The following is a 19869-nucleotide window of genomic DNA, read 5'->3' on the forward strand; positions in this document are numbered from 1 at the left end:
CGTCAAAAGAGATGAGAACCGGCGACCAAATGCTATCTCATATGGCGTACGGCCAATACTCGATGAGTGAGTATCATTTAGTTGCTTAAACCAATAGAAGGTATTGTTCCCATTTCGTTCGCTGGTCATGGTAGTATGATTTGAGAACGTCAAAGGCCAATTGATTGTATATTTTTGTTTGGCCATCTGTTTGTAGATGGAATGCATTGGACAGCTGTAACTTAGTCCTAAAATTGTCTAAGAATGCTCTCCAAAAATGGGACGTGAATTTTAGGATCTCTATCTAATGTGATTGTCCACAGCAAACCACTAATGAGACACCAGAACCAAATGAATAAGCGAGCTATGTTCTCTACTATGGCTGTCTGCTTGCATGGTATGAGCATGCAGAACTTACTAAATCTGTCCACAATAGTCATACATTGTGTTTCTAGATCGAGCCGAGGTGGAAAGAGGGCCTATGAAGTCCATACTGATGTTGTGAAAGGGTCCCTCTGGAATAGGCAAAGGTTGAAGTAACCCTACATGTTTCGTATGTTGAACTTTCACCTTTTCATATATTTGACATGCATGGACGTGTTGGTAGACATCCCCTTGCATTTTGGGCCAGTAGAACGACCTCTCTAACTTCTCTAGGGTATTGTTGATACCCCTATGACCTCCGACAAGAGTCATGGGCATCGTGGAGAAGGACTAGGCACTTTTCTTTGAGTACACAAAGACGGTTCTTGAAAAACAACCATCCTGTATACTGTAGTAGCCTAGTTCTGAACTGAGGGCCAACTGGTATTGAATTCCAAATTCTTTTGAATCCGGATGCTGTGCCTTCATGTTGTCTAAGTCTTTGCCTTGAATTTCTAGCAAAGTGGACTCTTGCAATGTTTGAATTGTGTCTTTTTGATTGAGAGCATCGGCAACGAGGTTGTTCTTTCCAAGGACATATTCAAATCATTCCTCCAAATTGTTGGAACAATTGACTCCATCTGGATTGCCTTTCACTCCATTGGGCACTGGGCATAGTTTGCAGCCATTTAAGTGTCTGGTGATGTGTCTTAACTGTGAAATCTCTTTCATAAAGGAAGTGCTTCCAATGTTTAAGTGCAGTCATCACCCCCAAAAGCTCTTTGTTATATACTGAATAATTCTTTTTGGTGTTATTTCACTTGCGGCTATAATAAGCTACTAGTCTACCATCTTGCTAAAGAACAACTTCAATGGCTTGGTTACTGGCATCGGTAATCACCTCGAAAGGATCATCACATGATGCCAACTTTAAGACTGGTGACTCAGAGGCAACTTGTAGACTCTTTTAGCTCTTGATTGATTGCGGCATTACACACTCATTTCTTTCTTCAATCCAGTCCCAAAAATGATGGTAAAGCTAGCCAATGGAAAAGAGAAAGTATCCCATCATTGTGTGGGAGATCTTGAATTTGAATTGGGTGGTGAATTAACCCATGGCGACTTTATATTCTTGCATTGCTTGGAATGCCTCTAAAGCCTTGCCTGTGACAAACACTTTTTCACGATGAGTCTTTACGCCCTTGAGCAAGTTAGGGAGAGGTGCTGCAAGGTCAGAAAACTTGTCCATGTGCGTGCTGTAGGCCTGACAAAGACCCACAAATGAGCGGGTTGTTTTGGGAATATCCCAATTGAGAATGGCATGTACCTTTTTCAGGATCGAAGCTAATACTTGATGAACTAACGATGTATCCTAGATAATGTATTTCTAGTACTCCAAACTCACTCTTCTTGGCATTGATAAACAACTTAGTCCTGTAAGATTTGCAAAACCTTTGCCACATCTCACTCATGCTATTTTGCAGTCCGTGAGAAGATAAGGATGTCATCTAGAAAGATGAAGACGCATTTGTCAATGAGATCTCGAAAATCGAGGGATCATCTTGTTGAACGTCGCTGGTGCATTGGTGAGTCCAAACGCATCACCACAAATTCATAGTGGTGGCGCGCGGTCTTGAAGGTGGTTTTTGGGAATGTCTACCTCAAAGATCCGAACCTGATGGTATACACTCTTAAGATCTGTCGTACAGAAAATTTTGGCACCATTGAGTCGTTCTAGGATGTACTCTATTGTGGGCATGGGGAATCTATTTTTAACTGTTAGCTTATTTAGCGTCTTGTAATCCACACAAACGTGCGGTCTTATCGATCTTTTGGACAAACAAAATGGGAGCGACAAATGGGGAGGAAGGTCCGATAAATCTAGACCAAAGTAGTTGGGATAATTGTTGCTCTAGCTCGCTCTCCAATGCCTAAAAAGGCAGTAAGGGGACTTGTTGGGAGGCTCTGAACGAGGAACCAACTCTATGTGATGGTCCTCAGGTCTACTGGGTGTGGGGGATTGGGTGGGAGGTCGTCTCGTAGCATGATGTTGCTGTATTGAGACAAAAGACCAACCATTCTTTGCTCCATTGCGGTTGCTGTCTCTGAACTGCATTAGAGTGAGAGCGGACATAAATCAACGCACACTCTACTCGCTTATTATCAAATACCACCGGTGGCATTGAATTCAAAGCGGAAAATAGCTGAACGGCATTGGAGGTTGATGGTGGTGGTGTGGATGGGGTTGCTATGATGGCTACTATGGAAGAGGATGTCTTGGCAGGCTTTTTAGCGTGAAACTTAGTGCAATCTTTCTTCTTGTGTCCCATAGTGTGGCATAAGAAACAACGGTTCTCTGTCTTGTACCGTGTTTGTGGAGGTAACTCCCAGTGATGTTTTGCTGCTTTTTCCTTAGGAATTTTCTTGGGCGTAGAATCTTTCTTATTGCTTGATTGATCTTGAGAATTTTTCTTTTGGTCCGTTTGGTCTTTGTTGTTCTGAGCCCCCTTACCTTGGGTAAATGACTGTTGTTGGGGCTTAGGATTAGACTGTACTTGCTTGGGCTTACCTTTGTTCAACATCAGTTCCTGATTTTGAGTGAGAGTTAGTGCCCGTGCATAAGTATGGGGCTTAAAATTCTTAATTGGATACCTAATGTTTGTGTCTAAACCTCTAATGAACTGCTTTAGCTTATCTTCTTCCGATATACCCAACTATTAGGCCATGGTAATGACCCTGTTGGAATAGGTCAAAACAGGGGAACCACCTTGAGTGAGTTTGTAAAACTCATCCTCAAGATTGGTCATGTACTACGTTGGAAGAAAAAGGGTCTTGAGGTTAGCCACGAAAGTAGCCGAATCAAATTGGAATTGGCTTGTGAGGAAGTCTGTGTGAAGTTGTGACTAATGTTGCCACCAAGTAATAGCTTGCCGAGTGTGTTGGGGTGTTGCCACATGGATTTTGTCTTGTGGATCTGTAATTTTAGCTAATGGAAAATGTGCTTCAAATTGATGAATAAATTGAGTAACAACAGCATGATCACACTTACCATCATACCTACTAAAGTTTGGAGAGGTTCGTATAACTGTGGTGGTAGGGGCGGTGGAGGACGAGGTATTCGGAGAATCTTGGGGAGGGATGCCAGAATCTGTGTCATCGTCTGTTGATGCTGGATTTGCATAGCCTCCCAGTTGAGTCTTTGCTGAAACTCTCCGTTGGCGGCTTCTCCATGGCGTTGGTCTTTCTCGTACTTGCGCGTGGCTTCCTTACCCCTTTGTTCCTATGCACATTTTTGTTTTTTCTGATGGGAGAAAGAGAATTAGGGTTAGGTCATGTGGGAGACATACACAGAGAAGCACAAGGGAGAGAGAGAGAGAGAGAGTTGTGGGGATAAGTCAACTCATGAGGCATGAGTGTGTGACTCCCCTATCACACACGTATATTGCACTAGTACACATAGTGCACTTAGTACATTAAAAGTACTAAGTGTACTATGTACTATAACTTATGGGCTTGTACACACTATAAGGGTGGGCATAGTGCCTTTACCCCAACAACCTCCCACTTAAAGGCAAAGTGCCCTTAAGTAAAGGAAAAGAAAAATCAGCATGTACATGATAATATACAAGGTCATATCAAGGCTGAAACTGGCCTTATCCAATGCCCATCAAGTGTCTGCAATGAGCAAACCGCTCCGGAGGCAAACTCTTCATCAACAGATCAGCCGGGTTGTCATCCGTATGAATCTAACAAGCTGAATTTGCTTGTTCTCTATCACCTCTCTGATGAAGTGATACTTCACATCCACATGCTTCGTCTTTGCATGAAAGACAGGGTTCTTTGCCAACTGGATGGCACTCTGACTGTCACAATGCAACAATGGAATATCCCCTGTATAGCCCAAATCAACCACTAACCGAGATAGCCATAATGCCTCCTTGCAAGCCTCTGTGGCTGCAATATACTCGGCCTCTGTAGTAGATAAGGCAGTGCACTTCTGCATCCTGGATATCCATGACACAGCACCTCCTGTGAATGTAAATACATAACCGGTAGTAGACTTCCGGTTATCTGGATGACCGGCATAATCCGAATCCGTGTAACCATGCACTAATGCATCCTGTTTGCCAAAGCAAATGCACATATCCTGTGTGCCCTTCAGGTATCTCATGACACCTTTCACTGCTTCCCAATGCTTCTTGCCAGGGTTGGCCATGTATCTAGAAACCACTCCCACTGCAAATGCAATGTCCGGCCTAGTAGCAACCATGGCATACATGAGACTGCCACAAGCTGAAGCATACGGAATCTTGGCCATATCAGCCCTGTCTCTATCTGACTGTGGGCTGTCCATAGCACTGAGTTTCACATATGGAGGCAAAGGAGTACTAGTCTTCTTCCCCCCGTCCATATTGAACCTCTGCAAGACTTTGCCAATGTATTCCTTCTGAGACAAATACAACACATGCTGATTTCTGTCCCGAAGTATCCGCATACCCAAGATGTGATTTGCATCACCCAAATCCTTCATATCAAAGGTTTCATGCAGCCTCTTCTTCAAGGCATCCATCTCTTTACGAGATTTCCCGGCAATCAACATATCATCAACATACAAACTGAGAATCAATAGACTGCCATCCAAAGCTTTCTTGGTGTACAAGCAGTGATCTATGTCACTTCTCCTGAATTTCTGTGATTTCATGAATGTATCAAATTTATGATACCATTCCCTTGGTGCCTGTTTGAGCCCATAAAGACTCTTTTTCAGCTTGCATACAAGCTTCTCCTTTCCACTCACTGCATAACCCTCTGGCTGCTGCATATATATCTCCTCATGGAGATCACCGTGAAGAAAAGCAGTCTTCACATCCATCTGAATCAAGTCCAGATCATCATGTGCAACCAAAGCTAATACAGCTCTAAGTGTGGTCATTTTGACCACTGGAGAGAAGATCTCATCAAAGTCCACACCATATTCCTGCTTGAAGCCCTTAGCCACTAACCTGGCTTTGTATCTTGGCTTTGCATCTGGTGCAACTTTGAGCCTGTATACCCACTTGCATGGCAAAACTTTCTTGCCTGCAGGCAAATGCACCAACTTCCATGTTTAATTTTTATGCAGAGAATCCATCTCTGACTTCATGGCACGCTCCCATAGAGCCTTGTCTGCCCTCTGTAAAGCCTCTTTGTAACATGAGGGCTCCCCACAGTCAGTAAGCATCAAGTAGTCAACCCCTGGAACAAACCTGTCAGGGGCTCTGGAGGGTCTTGTGGACCTTCGTACCCAATGACCATCATTTGCAGGTTGCTGTCCAGCCTGCATATCACCCATTGGTGGCTCCTGTTCCATGCCATAAGGCTGAAAAATCATGCCCGGTATCTCCTCTAACTGTGGTATATCCATAGGGATATCTTCTGCCATCTCTGGCTGTCCATTTGGACCATTTTCAGCACCATTTAAGGGCTGGTTTTCCTGCTGTAATGGCTGATTTACAGCCCTTTGTTGTTGTCCATGATGTCCATCATCATCAAAGATGACTCTGCCAGGCTCCTGTTGCCTTGCAGGCTCCTTATACATGCATGTTTCATAAAAAATGACATCATTGCTGCGTATGATCTTTCTATTCATGGGATCCCAAAGTCTATACCCCATTTCACCTCTGTCACCATATCCTAGGAATATGCATTTGTGAGACTTAGGATCAAGTTTGGTGCGCATTTCCCTGCGTATGTGCACGTACGCAACGCAACCAAACACTCTCAAGTGCTTGTATGACGGAGGCTTCCCTGTCCATACTTCCTCTGGCACTTTCCCACCAAGCCTCGTGTTAGGTGACCTGTTTATAAGGTGAACGGCTGTCATAACAGCTTCAGCCCAAAAACCATGAGGTAATGCAGCATGTGACAACATAGAACGGACCTTCTCCTGTATGGTCCTGTTCATCCTCTCTGCTGTCCCGTTTTGTGGAGGATCATAAGGAGTAGAGAGCTCCCTCTTGATGCCTTTAGCATCACAAAAGTCCTGAAACTGTTTGGACATGTACTCTCCACCATTGTCGGAACGCAAAGCCTTCAGTGTTTTGCCAGTTTGATTCTCAACATGAGCAACAAACTTCTGAAACACTAAGAATGTATCACTCTTCAAACGAAGAGGATAAACCCACACCTTGCGTGTGGCATCATCTATAAAAGACACAAAGTATTTTGCCCCTCCCAAAGAAAGCTGAGGCATCTCACATACATCTGTATGCACAAGCTCTAACTGCGCATCTTTCTGTCCAAGAGCTTTCTTGTGGGGGCACTGTAGTTGCCTACCATATATACAATGCTCACAAAATTGAAAACTTGAAAACTTTACAGAAGGCAAGTAACCCAAACGAGACAATTGCTCCATTCCCTTGACACTCATGTGTCCCAACCGGCTATGCCACATAGAGATTTCCGGCAGCTCGGTTGCATTTACATTAGCATGGTGACAAACACCTGCATGCATAAAGTAAAGAGTTTCCACCTTAGAGCCTCTGGCAACAACCAGTGAGCCCTTACTAATTTTCCACTTTCCACTACCAAATGTGGTAACATAATCAGCATCATCAAGCTGTCCAGTAGAAAGCAGATTCTTCTTGATCTCAGGCACATGCCTGACATCATGGAGCATAAGCTGTGAGCCATCTGAAAATACAAGCCTCACATCATCTCTGCCAAGAATCTTGCATGCATGGTTATCACCCAAATAAACCACTCCTTCATTGCCAGTAGTATACCTGACAAACAAGTCTCTGCAACCTGTGACATGAAAGGAGGCACCTGAATCAATGATCCATGAGTGCATACCATGACCACCTGTAAGAAGTGAATGGGCATCAAGTGAAGACGTAAAGAGGACCTCATCCTCACTGCCACCTGCATGTGACACATTGATTTCTTCAATCTTGACTCCACTTTTGCCCTTTGGCTTTACATCTTTGGCTTCATCTTTCTCTTTGTCTTTGCCTTTTCCCTTTTCTTTTTGATCATTTTTTCATTTGTAGCATTGCTTTTTAATGTGTCCCTTCTTGCCACAATAATGGCATTCCAAATCCTTTTTGGAGCGAGACTTGCTCCTTCCCCGTTCTTGGCTTTTTCCCCTTTGTTGGGATCTCCCACGTGCATTCATTGCATTGGACTTTCCAACAGAGTTGTTCTTCCTGTTCATCTCTTCTTGAAGAAGAGCACCCTCAACATCGGCATATGACAGCATAGCATTCGAATTGCTAGTGGCTGTCCTAAATGTGTCCCAACTCTCTGGCAAAGTGCATAACAGAAAAGTGGCTTTGAACTCATCGTCCATTGCCAACTTTTGATTAATGACCTGGCTGACAATACCATTAAACTCATTTAGATAGGCTGTCATAGACGCCCCTTCCTTCATCTGAAGACCTATGAGTTTCTTCAACCAATACACTTTGCTTGAGGCACTTTGTTGGGCATACAAGTCCTGCAATCTCTGCCACATTCCCCAAGCTGTCTTCTCTTCACGAATGCTGAAAAGTAATGAGTCTGACACAGACAACATGATAGTAGATCTTGCCAGCTCATCCATATCTTCCCACTCTTCAGCAGTAAGAGAAGCGGGCATCACACCCCTTTCTTTGATAGGCTTGTGCTGCTTTTTCTGGAGCAACACATTGTAGCACTGGGTTTGCCAAATATCATAATTATGCAAGCCTTCAAGCTTCTTGATGTGAAGCAATGAAGAGCTCTCACCTGTGGTTGCCATAGCAATATGCAACCTGTCAATGCCTGACTCCCTGCAAAATGTGCAACACTGCACCAAAAGCACACAAAGTGCTCACAGTTTTTCTCCCAAGCTTTATCTCCCACTGCGGAAGCACAAATGCAACTTTTCTCCCACTTTATGTGATGAAAACACCAAAATCTGGTTGCTGCAGATTTTGGACAGCACCTTAAATGTGCTCTTTTGCCCTTCCAAAGTACTGTACAATAGTACCAATTGCTCACAAATGATGTACCAAACCTGTACCGGCAAGTACAGCAGCTGAAATTGAACCTTTAGGTCACTCAAAACAGTGTACAGCCATGCCAAAACATGCACAAAGCTGTGCCAAATCTGTACCAGCAGGTACAATAGCAATAAATGCTCTCCTGGCTGTCCAAATGAGTGAAAATCAGACTTTTACAGTCCCGAACACTGCATACAACAGTCCCGAACAAAAATTGGGCAAAAGCCCCTTGACTGCAAGCTGATTTTTGAGGATTCAAGGCATAAATGTCTTGCCTGCTGCTTTGCCAAGCTCAACAAGCATACAAACTTGAAAAGCCCCTTGATTTAAGATCAATTTCTGATCATACATGGTACATTGACGCACATGAAGGCATCCAGAGTGTTCACGATGCTTCCCCCTGGCCACATATACATCCAATACATGAAAGCCCCTTGATTTACAGGCACATTGAGTGCTTGTAAGGCATCAACACATTATCCACAGCATCAAATGCGATCGCCTGCATGCAAATCAACCAAATCGGCACAAAAGCCCCTTGATTTGCACTGCAATTTGCTGCAATTTTGCCCAAATGTGCGATTTTTCACATCATACAGCATGTATGAGTGCTTAATTGCACAATTACATCAAAAGCCCCAAATTTTGACATTCAATTTCCTGCAAATTGATCCTGATTGTGACCAATTTCCTACAAATTGATCCTGATTGTGACCAATGTCACCCAATTTTGCCAATTTTGCTCAAAATTGAGCAATTCGACACCTGTATCTGCTCAATTGTTGATTGTACTTGCTCAATTGCAAATCCCAAAAAAAAATTGAGGAAAATACCTTGTAATTTTTGATTTTTCTTCAATTTGCAGGCTGTTGCAGGAAAAGGGGGGTTTGCTGATGCTGCTGCAGAATTAGTGCAGATGAAGGACTCCTGTGTGCTGCAGAAACGCAGGGAATACGAGGATCGATCTTCTTGAAGCTCTTCAAACAAAACAAAAAAAGTCTTCCTTCTCTGCAGAGAGTGGCTTGTGCGCCTGAAATGGCTGGACAGCACACGTCTCCACCTCGCCTACCTTCCACTCGTTATGCCCCGCTCTCCTTACTTCCACTTGTTAGCAACGATGTCTGCAAGATCGACAACGCGCTGGGAGTATTCCCATTCATTGTCGTACCAGGCGACGACCTTCACTATATCGTCGCCCATGACCATGGTGAGGGAAGAGTCGATGGTCGACGACACATCCGAGCAGCGGAAATCCACTGACACGAGGGGTTCGTCGCATACGGCCAGGAAGTCGTTCAAGTCCTTGCTTGCAGCCTTGTAGCGCTACACGATTAGCACCTTCACGATTACACGCCTGCGCAGCCTTCGCTTCACGCCAGCTGCCTAGTATTCGATGGATGCCCGCCACCGACTTCGCCTAGTCGCCAGCGCTTTTGTATTCGCCTTGAATTCTTGCTGCCGCCTAGCGCTGGCGCTACACACGACTTGGGCTGGCCTTGAATGAGTACAAGGCAGCAACGAACATGACGGAACAGATTGTGGCGTTGGCAGCCATTGCTCAAAATCCTGGGGAATTGCGTACTGAAGTGCTGTCCAGTAGTTCGCTTCTGGCCTCTTCACACACAGGCTAATGGAGAGTCGAGCTGCTGCCTGCCTGCGTCAGAGATTCGAAGGACACCTGCTCTGATACCAGTTGATGGGAGAAAGAGAATTAGGGTTAGGTCATGTGGGAGACATACACAGAGAAGCACAAGGGAGAGAGAGAGAGAGAGAGTTGTGGGGATAAGTCAACTCATGAGGCATGAGTGTGTGACTCCCCTATCACACATGTATATTGCACTAGTACACATAGTGCACTTAGTACATTAAAAGTACTAAGTGTACTATGTACTATAACTTATGGGCTTGTACACACTATAAGGGTGGGCATAGTGCCTTTACCCCAACATTTTCTTCTTTAGCTTTTCAGAGAGAAGAGAATAAAAGAGAAGTAGACGACACAGTATTGGGAGATTGACCTATGTAGCTTGTGCCCGACTGTCTGTGGACTGAGGGCTCACAATGGGGTCACGACGTATGACAAATATTCCTAGAGAAAGGTATTACTTCTGTACAAATGTTGCATTGATGATCATGCCAGTGTGTCACCTTGTACCCTAGTGTAGGGTGCACGTGACAAAATGTGCGTGGAGGCTCTACCGCTCAAGTAAGCTCAAGGTTGCATATCCCCGTGTCACTCTGGCATGTGCTGTGGGAAGCATGGTGAAGCGTGGGCCATTGAAAGTGACACCGAGGTAGAGTCTAGACATAAGATGAGACAATCTCCGCAGGATCCCCTTTGTATATGAACTTTGAAGCTCAATTTGGATGTGAAGGGGCAGGAGGTATTGAAGACCATTACCTTGGTTTTACAAGGCATCCAATTGTCCTTGAATCCCCTCGGCTGAATCTGAAAGGAGGAGTATGCCATAAAGTAGTAGGTGGATCAATATGCCTGAGCGAGTGTGGGACCAGCCCCGCTTAATCCATCAATGAAGCTCGAGATCTCATCAATGTAGAGGCCAAAAAGAGTGGGTGATAGAGTGCAGCCCTGTTTCACTCCAATAGTGTGGGAAATCTCCTACGCTGTACCTCTTGGGGCTCTCACTCGCCCGGTAACGGACTCATAGAGGGCGATGATGCTCCAAACCATGTCAGATGGGACTCCTATCTCTTGTGGGTAGTGTAGGAGGCAGGCTCGGGTTATAGTATCAAAAGCTTTGCAGAAATCCACAAAGCAGCAGTAAATCCTTTGATGCGGTGCTCTACCCTCCTCCATGATGGCATGGTGGGTGAAGATGTGTTCAAGGGTAGAGTAGCTCCTCTGAAAGCTTGCTTGTCCTGAGGCTTTGCACCCTTGTCTCTCTGCAAATGAACTGAGCTCTGCCTCTAGCACCGATCCATAGATTTTTGCCAATGTGTGGTTAATCACGATCGTCATGTAATTATTAGGATCAAGCTTCGAGGATGGAGGTGATGGTGTTAGCAGATTAAGAGGGTGGAAATCCTTCACAAAGTGCTCTATTGAACATGTAGGTTAGTAAGGGCATCATCGGCACGTGAGATGTACTCGGCAGCGAGTCCCTCTTGATCTTGGGCTTGCCCATTACGTAGTCTACTAATGGCCTTGAGGACCATGTCCTTTGTGAAGAAGGTAGAGGTGGAGGGGTGGGGATTTGGTCGTGGGGGTAGAGGTGGTTGATCGGGGATATGATAGAGGGAGTGTACATAGGAGTGCGATGTGTTTGGGCAGGTGATAGGTGTGGGGGGCCGATGTTCTCGGAATTTCCTCCAGGCCTCTTTGCTGTTCAGCCCTAAGAAAAGTCGGTAGAGTGAGGGAAGGAGGTGAGGGCGTTGAAGGAGGGCCATCGGGACATCCTGTTATAGATAACAAGATCATGTGTAGCTCCTAGCTCTAAGAAATGTCTCCCATACACTGTGACCTCCTCACGGTCTTGGGATGATCTCTGCAGCCCCGTGTCAATGATGTCCACGTCCTGTAGTTTGATGGGGTCGTCCAGATCGAGTAGTGGGACCTACTGACTCCTTGTCCTAGCATTGATGTCCCTGAGCAGGACTTCCTCCAGTTGTGAGAACTCTATAATATCCCCATACAATGGTAAGTACGGTGACTGGCCATGCTGTGTGGCATAAGGAGAGTGGCTTGGTGCAACATCACACACAGCAATGTGGATGACTTTGTCACCTAAGCTGTAGCCGCACCGAGAGAGAGAGAGAGAGAGAGAGAGAGAGGGGTGTTCGTGTACATAGCTTAGAGTATTGGAAAAATCTTGGTTGCTGAGTAGTATATATTTCTTAAGACTGAAATTTCATGTTCCTTTCAGAAGTTCTTTTGTGATTTCAAGACTGATATGTGACTATTTCTTTGAGCATCTCTAGGTACTATTACAACAGCACTCTGGGCTATTATTATGATGGAAACTCCGGATTATTTTGCAATGCAGCTTCAGGGAAATGGTACTACAACCATTGCTCCCTCTCACCCCCCCCTCTTCCCAAAAAAAAACCCCCCCAAAACAAACACACATGACAAAACTACCACCACCAACACAAAAGAGAAGAGACCCTTGGAGCCCTTCCACCTCCTTTTTTTTTGTTTTTTTGACTAGAATATGACTTTGGCTTCGCAGGTTCAGATTTGATGAGGAGAGCAATTCTTATATAGAAGTAGTTGAAGACCAAGCAAAGCAGTTGTGAGAGAGTAAATCTGTAGGGTTTTTTGGAAACGTGTGCAATATGTACTCTGAATAGTGTCAAAACAGAGTTAGAAGAATCTCCAGACTCCAGACAGGGAAACAATTGTTGCGACGTACATTTTGGTATCATTTGTGACGTGCCTGTTTTTGTTATGATGTGATTCTCTAATCTGTTTATTCTACTTTTGTACTCTTTAGGTTTGTTCATGTGCCATCCCAATTCGATGTAGCTCAATTTTCATGGCACCCCTTTGTTGCCGTATGCATTCCCATGTGGTCATGCTCTGGCCGCCTCAATAAACGATTGATTTTTGAAGAATGTAAGATTGATGTTCTTCTATCGTCATTGTTGGGAGAGGTGTAAGGAAGAACATGTCTCCCCTTCCGCTGCACGGGGTTATGGAGACAGTGGGACTCTTTCCATATTTTCTACACGAGTGAGCTGCATTAGGTGAAATTTGGACTAAAAAAGGACTATATAAAAAAGTAATAAAAAAAGAACGATCTATATAAGAATAAAAAAAGAATGATGTAGTCAATGAGAGCTAGGATTCATGATCCATGTAACATAGAATCTTTTGCCACTAACTCTTGTACTCCTAACTTGACTTTAATTTCAAAAATTTGTCTCCTTACTTTTCGTTTCTTTCCTTTTTGCATTTCCTCTTTTTGCTATTCCTTTTTGGAGTCTCTTTTTCTACTCCTAATTTAACTCTATTGTAGCTTTTCTTTTGTTTGTTTTTTTTTTTTTTTGTTAGGATAATATTTACAAGTATGTTACTTAGTCTACGAGTTTTAAGGGCTATGATTTTAATTTTTTATTACACTTTGTTGACGTTTATGTTATCATTTGATTAGTTTTTTAGGTTCCAAGTTGACGATAATGTGTTATGTTGTAGGTTTAATCACTCTTGAGGTTTTTAGTTAAGTTTATGCTGTAGATTTGGAGGTTAATGTTTCATGATGTCTGTAGGATTTTTAGAGTAAGTAATAAGGAGTCTCTAGGTTTTTTTTTAATATGTGAATTTTACTTTTTTTGTAATCTTCCACTTGCGTGATTATTGTTACAACTTTAATGATTTACTTAATCTATCAACATCTTTTTTAAAGAGTTATAAGATAACATATTTTACATTTTGCTTAATTCTTTGAATGTCTTATTTTTATTGTAATGTTTATTATATATATATATTTTTATTGATGAAAAAACATGTAGTTTGTTTTCCTTTTGTATGTGTAGATGCTTGAAAAATGAAAGGTTCTATACATAGTTATGAGGTCTCAAACAGAAGAGATGAGAAGGAAAGATGTATTAAAGATGCGCATACTAAGTTTGAATGAATGGATGCTAATGTATCCTAGCTGCAGCTAGGGTTTTTTTAAAGTGAAGACAAAGGACAAAGCATTGGAAAGGTAGAATAATAAACTTTAGAAGTAGAAATATTGGTGGGAGTACAACAATGGAAGTAGAAATATTGGTGGGAGTACTAATCAAACGTTTATATGCACAAAGAAATCTCCTTGTATTCAAATAATTGAATTATAAAACACAAGCTTAATGAAAAGAATAAGACTTTAATTAGTTAGGACATTGTTTTTATAATTAAATTATTGAGATAATGATATGTTATGTTTGGTATGTCTTTCAACATTATATCCATTAATGGTTGACGAAGGAAATATGTGCAGTGCTTAAGAGGAAAGCTAATTGTTTTTCATATTGAAATTGTAACTTTATTAAATAAGGGAGAGAATGATAGCTTCTTAGTATCATAATGGATATTTTTCAACGATTTCTTGTACATTGTGCCATGAAAGAATATTAAGTATGGTTTCTTGTGGTGCCAATGTCACTCCTTCATATTTATTGTGAAGTCTTCAATAACCACAATCTACTATAGGTGTAATTATACCTTGCAAGGTAAAACTTGCAAATGACGTGCAAGCTTCAATGAAACCAAACAAAGGTCCAAAAGATGTTTAGTTGGTTTATTCTTTTTGGTTTGTTTCGTTCACTTGTAACTTATAAAGAATTGAAGAAAACAAGATTATATATAGTTACAAGAGTTCGACTGAAGATTAGATGAAATATCTCTTGGGTGAGCGATAAGATATAAGGACAACCTATCAAGATAATATAGTTGATTGACGAGTTTCAGAATCTTATGTTACATTTCGGGTTAGTGTGATTATAACCTCTATTTTTAACCTTATTAACTTTTTATTCTGTGGTGAATAGGTGCTTTATTACTTGACAAACATTATGTATGCAATTTGTCTATCTGAAGTGGAGATTTGTGAAAGGGGAATGTCTCACCATGGACCAAGATATATGCGATGATTTTGTGATGCTGGAATTGAGAGAACAGCATGAAATAATCATAGTAACTATGTAGGGCCACTAGTCATTAGCTTTCCTTACACAAGAAATTTCCTTGATGTTGAGTAATTCTCTTACTAATTTTTATTTCGAATTAGATGGTAAGGAGTTAAGAAAATTTGAGCACTCCTTCATGTACACAATGTATTATCTTTCACATCTTAGAGATTGTGGATAATTGATAATTTATTAGTGTTAATTATTTTGATCTTTCTTAAATTTTTGATTTTCTTTACTTTGTAATAAAAAAAGTCATCAAACCATGTGTGATCTATAGTAAACTTTCAAATATAATAAAGCTTTGTAATACAGTTATTACATCTAGTCTACTATGACTTTTAAATCCATTAAGAATTTATAGTTTTAAAAAAGCATAGATTATGAAATCTAAAAAATTATCATATAAAATAATTAAGAACATTTTTCACTGGGAAAGCAAAAAGTTTGTATGGACAATTGTTTTTATTAGGAACATAAAAAGTAGTTGCGATACAAGCAAAAAAAATTTGCAGACAAAAGAAAAGCATATAAAAAAGATGGCAAAAAAAGCTTAAGTACAAAGTTAGCATTGGAAAAGTAAGAACTCTCATTGTTTGAGCTATAAATAGTGTATAACTGGTTTAATCAAACTACTTGCTTTCGGCACCACTTGCATTGTGTAACATGGCGGATAACATTATTGATTTAGAGCTTAGTAGATACCTCTTTAGGTTTACAACTCTCTGAATTGACTATAGAAGAGGTGCATAGATTAACACTTACAAAGCAGGAGTCAAGAGAAAAAGATTGGAGCAACATTATGAGAGAATGAATTCTATTGGTTCTCACATATAAATCCTTATCTTGGTTAGATATGCAAATCCTTTTCTTGGTTAGTACTCTAATAAAGTACCATAACACTGTGCTAATTATTTAAAAATTTACTAAAACTTGATATTTCTTATGCAGATTCAAGGAACGAATAGAGAAATCTTTTGACACTCCTTAGGAGACATGACCAATCTAACATAACTAACTGATCCAGAGGAAAGGAGATGAACAAAACGCTATCTAGAAAACATCAGAACTTGGAATCAACAGATGAGTGAATATATACATATAGTAGCATAGTCCCACAAAAAAGAAAAGCATCTATCTCAAACATCAATAGAATAATACATGGTCTTGATTAGGTGTTATTCAGTCCATAATGAAAAACTATTGCTCAGAGTTTTTATTGGGTGCATCTTTTTTTTGGGAGTCTTCTTTGTGGATACTTTCCAAAGAGATTAATTCCTTCTTTTTTGAAGATGAAGAAGCAAAGGATATTCCTTTTCTTATCTTTGGTATTCTATCTACATCTATTGTATATTCTCTTAAGTCCAATGCGATGGTGGCAACTAACACTTTTTTGAATCAATGATGCTTGAGTTAGCCACACAAAGTCATTTGAATAAAGTTTCAGAGAAAATTAAATAAATAAAAAAATAAATATTAAGAGCATAATTATATAAATAGAATATTAATAAGAAAGATGAAACCATCATCCAATTGCATATCATTCATTTCATTGAAAAAATGATGCTCAATAAATTTCACTACGTTGGCGATAACTCTGTAGCCACATGTGGACATTGGTCTAGAAAAGGGACTTATTAAGACAAAACATTTAGTATCATAATCATCTCATCTATTTAATTAAAAACATTAAAATAAAGATTTACAGGTTTATTGAAGTATTTGATTGACTGGTACAAATCTTCTACAGTAGCCATACATTTTATTATTCTAATCATGTATTTTGTAGAACTGTATATTATAAATAAAAAATGAAAATATTAAAGATACAGATAGACAACATCAAAGTCTCCTTGGTGTGATAGAAGGGAGTGCTCTTGCTTGGGATGTCCATTATCGCATGGTGAGTTACCTTGAAACAAATACTTACAGTTTTGCATCTCCATAAAGAACAAGAGCTGAGTTCATGAATATACTGCTTTTCATTCAATAATTAAGTTCCAGTGGCTCTTGAAATAAAAGATATTGAATAAGGGACATTTTCATTAGTAAATACTTTCTCATAGAGAAAAGAAATAGAGAGAGGGAGCACCTTTCATGATAAGAACAAAAAAACTTTGATAGTATCAAAGTGTGTACCATTGAAACAATTATTAATTCATCTTTTGTTCTATTTGAATCTTTGATATAAGCTGAGAACATAGGATCCACTATCCAAACTTGTATTTGGATGTCATCCAGCTTCTCTGCTATTATCAAGAGACTTCAACAAAAAAATAAAGTTAGTTTTATAAAGAATTTATTTTGAATACTATTTTGGACTATCGTGACATGCCTAGTGTATACCTTAAAGAGAGAAGAATGATCGCATCATTGATCTCCCTTCTCCTCTCTTAGAATTGCCATGTCATCAATAATCGTGGCAGTGAAAATTTCCTCTCCATAGGCAGAAATGAGGTGCACATGGAATCCTTGAGATCTCCCGAGAGTAATTGTTCATTGTGTGCATCCAATGTGACAACTCTCTATTGTGTTTCATGAGCAATCTGTTCTACAAGTTTCTACGACTCTTCCAATTTAATATCAGCTGCCTTTCTCATATTTATGTCATAAGTTATTTGTTCAATCTTTATCTCGCCACCATCACATGGTTTCCTGTTGAGGGATATTAAGTATTTCAAAGGTTTTTTTATTTGTCCATGGGTCAAGCTCAATTGATTTATCAAATCTATATCATACTCTACTTAGAGAGTGCATATATTTATCCATGAGTGTAACCTTGTGAGCATGCCTAGCCAATATGTAACCGTATTACAGAAACTCGATCAAAAAATCTTCTAAAGCGTCTTGTAAACAATCAAGGGCTTCTCTTTGCCACCTGGAAAAGCTTATAAGGTCTGATGTGTTTCATATATGATCTTGCATAATCTTTGGAAAGGAAGCCTGGGGATAACATTCATAATCCTTTTGTGCTTTTCTAATATCTCTAAGCATTGAGACTTTTTGTGAGAACGATCTGACCCTTCTATGCTTCTTAAAAAAGATCTATGGATTTTTCCTTTGTAGCTATATGCTCTTCCTTTACAATTGGTCTTGTTGCTTTAGTAGTAACAAGACTTATTCCTGTCCCCACTTTTCTTTCTATCTTCTTTGTTCATTGCCATGTTACAAACAAAACAAAGAATATAAGTAAATTGCAATGTGGGTACTCCACCGTGCAATGAGCATTAGGAAAAATTTGGACTCAAATTGGGGCCTTTAAGGATTTGTACACATTCTCTCTCTTTAAAAATGGGCTCATGGTGAAATTTTTACAAACCAACTCATAAGTGAGCGGAGTTTGGATATTTAGAATCTATTCTTCGAGACCTTTCCAATGATATATAGCACGTCATTACCAAATTTAGCAACATGCCACATCATCACCAAATTTGGAGACTTTTTGAATATGCAAAATTGCCCATCATGCTGTATATCATTGTTGGAAAGGTCTTGAAGAGCAGATTCTAAATGTTACGAGACTTCTTGAATATGCAAAATTGCCTATCATGCTATATATCATTAGAAAGGTCTCAAAGAGTAAATTCCAAATGTCCAAACTCCGCTCACTTTTGAGTTGATTTGCAAAAATTTCACCATGAGCCCATTTTTATAGAGAGAATGTGTACAAATCCTTAAAGGGCCCAATTTGTGTTAAATTTTTTCTAATGGATACAGTTGGGCTTCCTTGTAGCCCCTCCTATTGCACGGTGGCATACCTTGAGCGATTTGTGGAAATTCAAGACTTATAATGCGCTAAAACCTTAAGAAGGACAAGATTTATAATGTAGATGTGAAAAAATAAAAAATTTACATGATGGAATGTTGTTGTTCTCCTTAGATGTTGTCGATGATGCTCCAGATGATATATTTGTTTGCTGATGGTGCCGATGTTACTTATGGAGCCACTATTGCAATGGTGCCAATGGTGGGAATGTAGAGAATGCAATAAAAAGTTTAAAGCCAAAATTTGGAGATTTAAATAGGCTGGATAATTTGACACTAAGCGATAAGAGATAATTAGCCTTGATGTTCAAAAAATAGTCTCATTGTCCAAAAAATTATCCACTTGTAATTGGAAATTGGGAAAGTTTAATGCTAATGAATGTCCTTGGAAATTGATTCCTTGTCGTGCTTTTTGAATGTGCTTTTTGAAAAAGATAGCTACTTCAGAAACAAACACTTACTTTTGGAAAAGACACTGTGAAAAAGAGCCCACGTGTTTTCAAGAAAGCTTCGTTGCTTTTTGGAAAAAAAAATCTATCATCACAAAAAATAAAGAGATCTTAGTTGCTATTTAAATTGAGAATCTTTGTTTTAGGAGCCAGGGTTTACTTGGCACAAAATGTGTAATGTTTTTTATACTCTTACATGAGTTTTCTAAAACTTATGCAAGTGGAAATATATATATATATATAACATGACCGTGAGAATATTGATTTTATTTACCGTATATGCTCTAGAGTTTTAGGATTCCACATTTAATTTGATCAAATTTTGCTTCATAAAAGCTCATACTATAAACTTCAGACTCTCTATAGGAGGTAAAATTGTAAATATTCATTCCTTGTTAGATAAGGTCCATGGGTACCCTATGGTGGGTATTATTTACCTATGGCATAATTTAATCCTTGTATTTGATGCACTTAACCAATGGGTATCCTATCGTGCAAAGAGAATGCCAAAGATAATCTTGGAGCCATCCTCTTTGCATTGTAGATTATCTAGTCCTAAAGATAATCTTGGAGCCATCCTCTTTGCATTGTAGATTATCTAGTCCTAAAGATATTATGGGTACTCTTCCATGGGTTCTTTGGAATTCTTCTTTTGGGAGGATGAGACACCTCCTTTA

The 19869-nt window shown here is 40.1% G+C and overlaps 1 protein-coding gene across 2 annotated transcripts in view; it reads left to right on the forward strand.

Moving 5' to 3' along the window:
* LOC147635415 (uncharacterized) overlaps positions 1-12941 on the forward strand; it is a 57996-nt gene extending 45055 nt beyond the window's left edge. For both annotated transcript variants that reach the window (XM_086802690.1, XM_086802689.1), the window contains 2 exons: positions 12285-12362; positions 12536-12941. In XM_086802690.1, the coding sequence (XP_086658816.1) occupies positions 12285-12362; positions 12536-12570 (113 nt within the window). In that variant the 3' untranslated portion in view covers positions 12571-12941. The remainder of the gene's footprint in view (positions 1-12284; positions 12363-12535) is intronic.
* The last annotated feature ends 6928 nt before the right edge of the window (positions 12942-19869 follow it).

The sequence above is a fragment of the Cibotium barometz genome, chromosome 9 (genome assembly GCF_041138505.1).
Source record: "Cibotium barometz isolate CiBa-2024 chromosome 9, ASM4113850v1, whole genome shotgun sequence".
Taxonomy (NCBI): domain Eukaryota; kingdom Viridiplantae; phylum Streptophyta; class Polypodiopsida; order Cyatheales; family Cibotiaceae; genus Cibotium; species Cibotium barometz.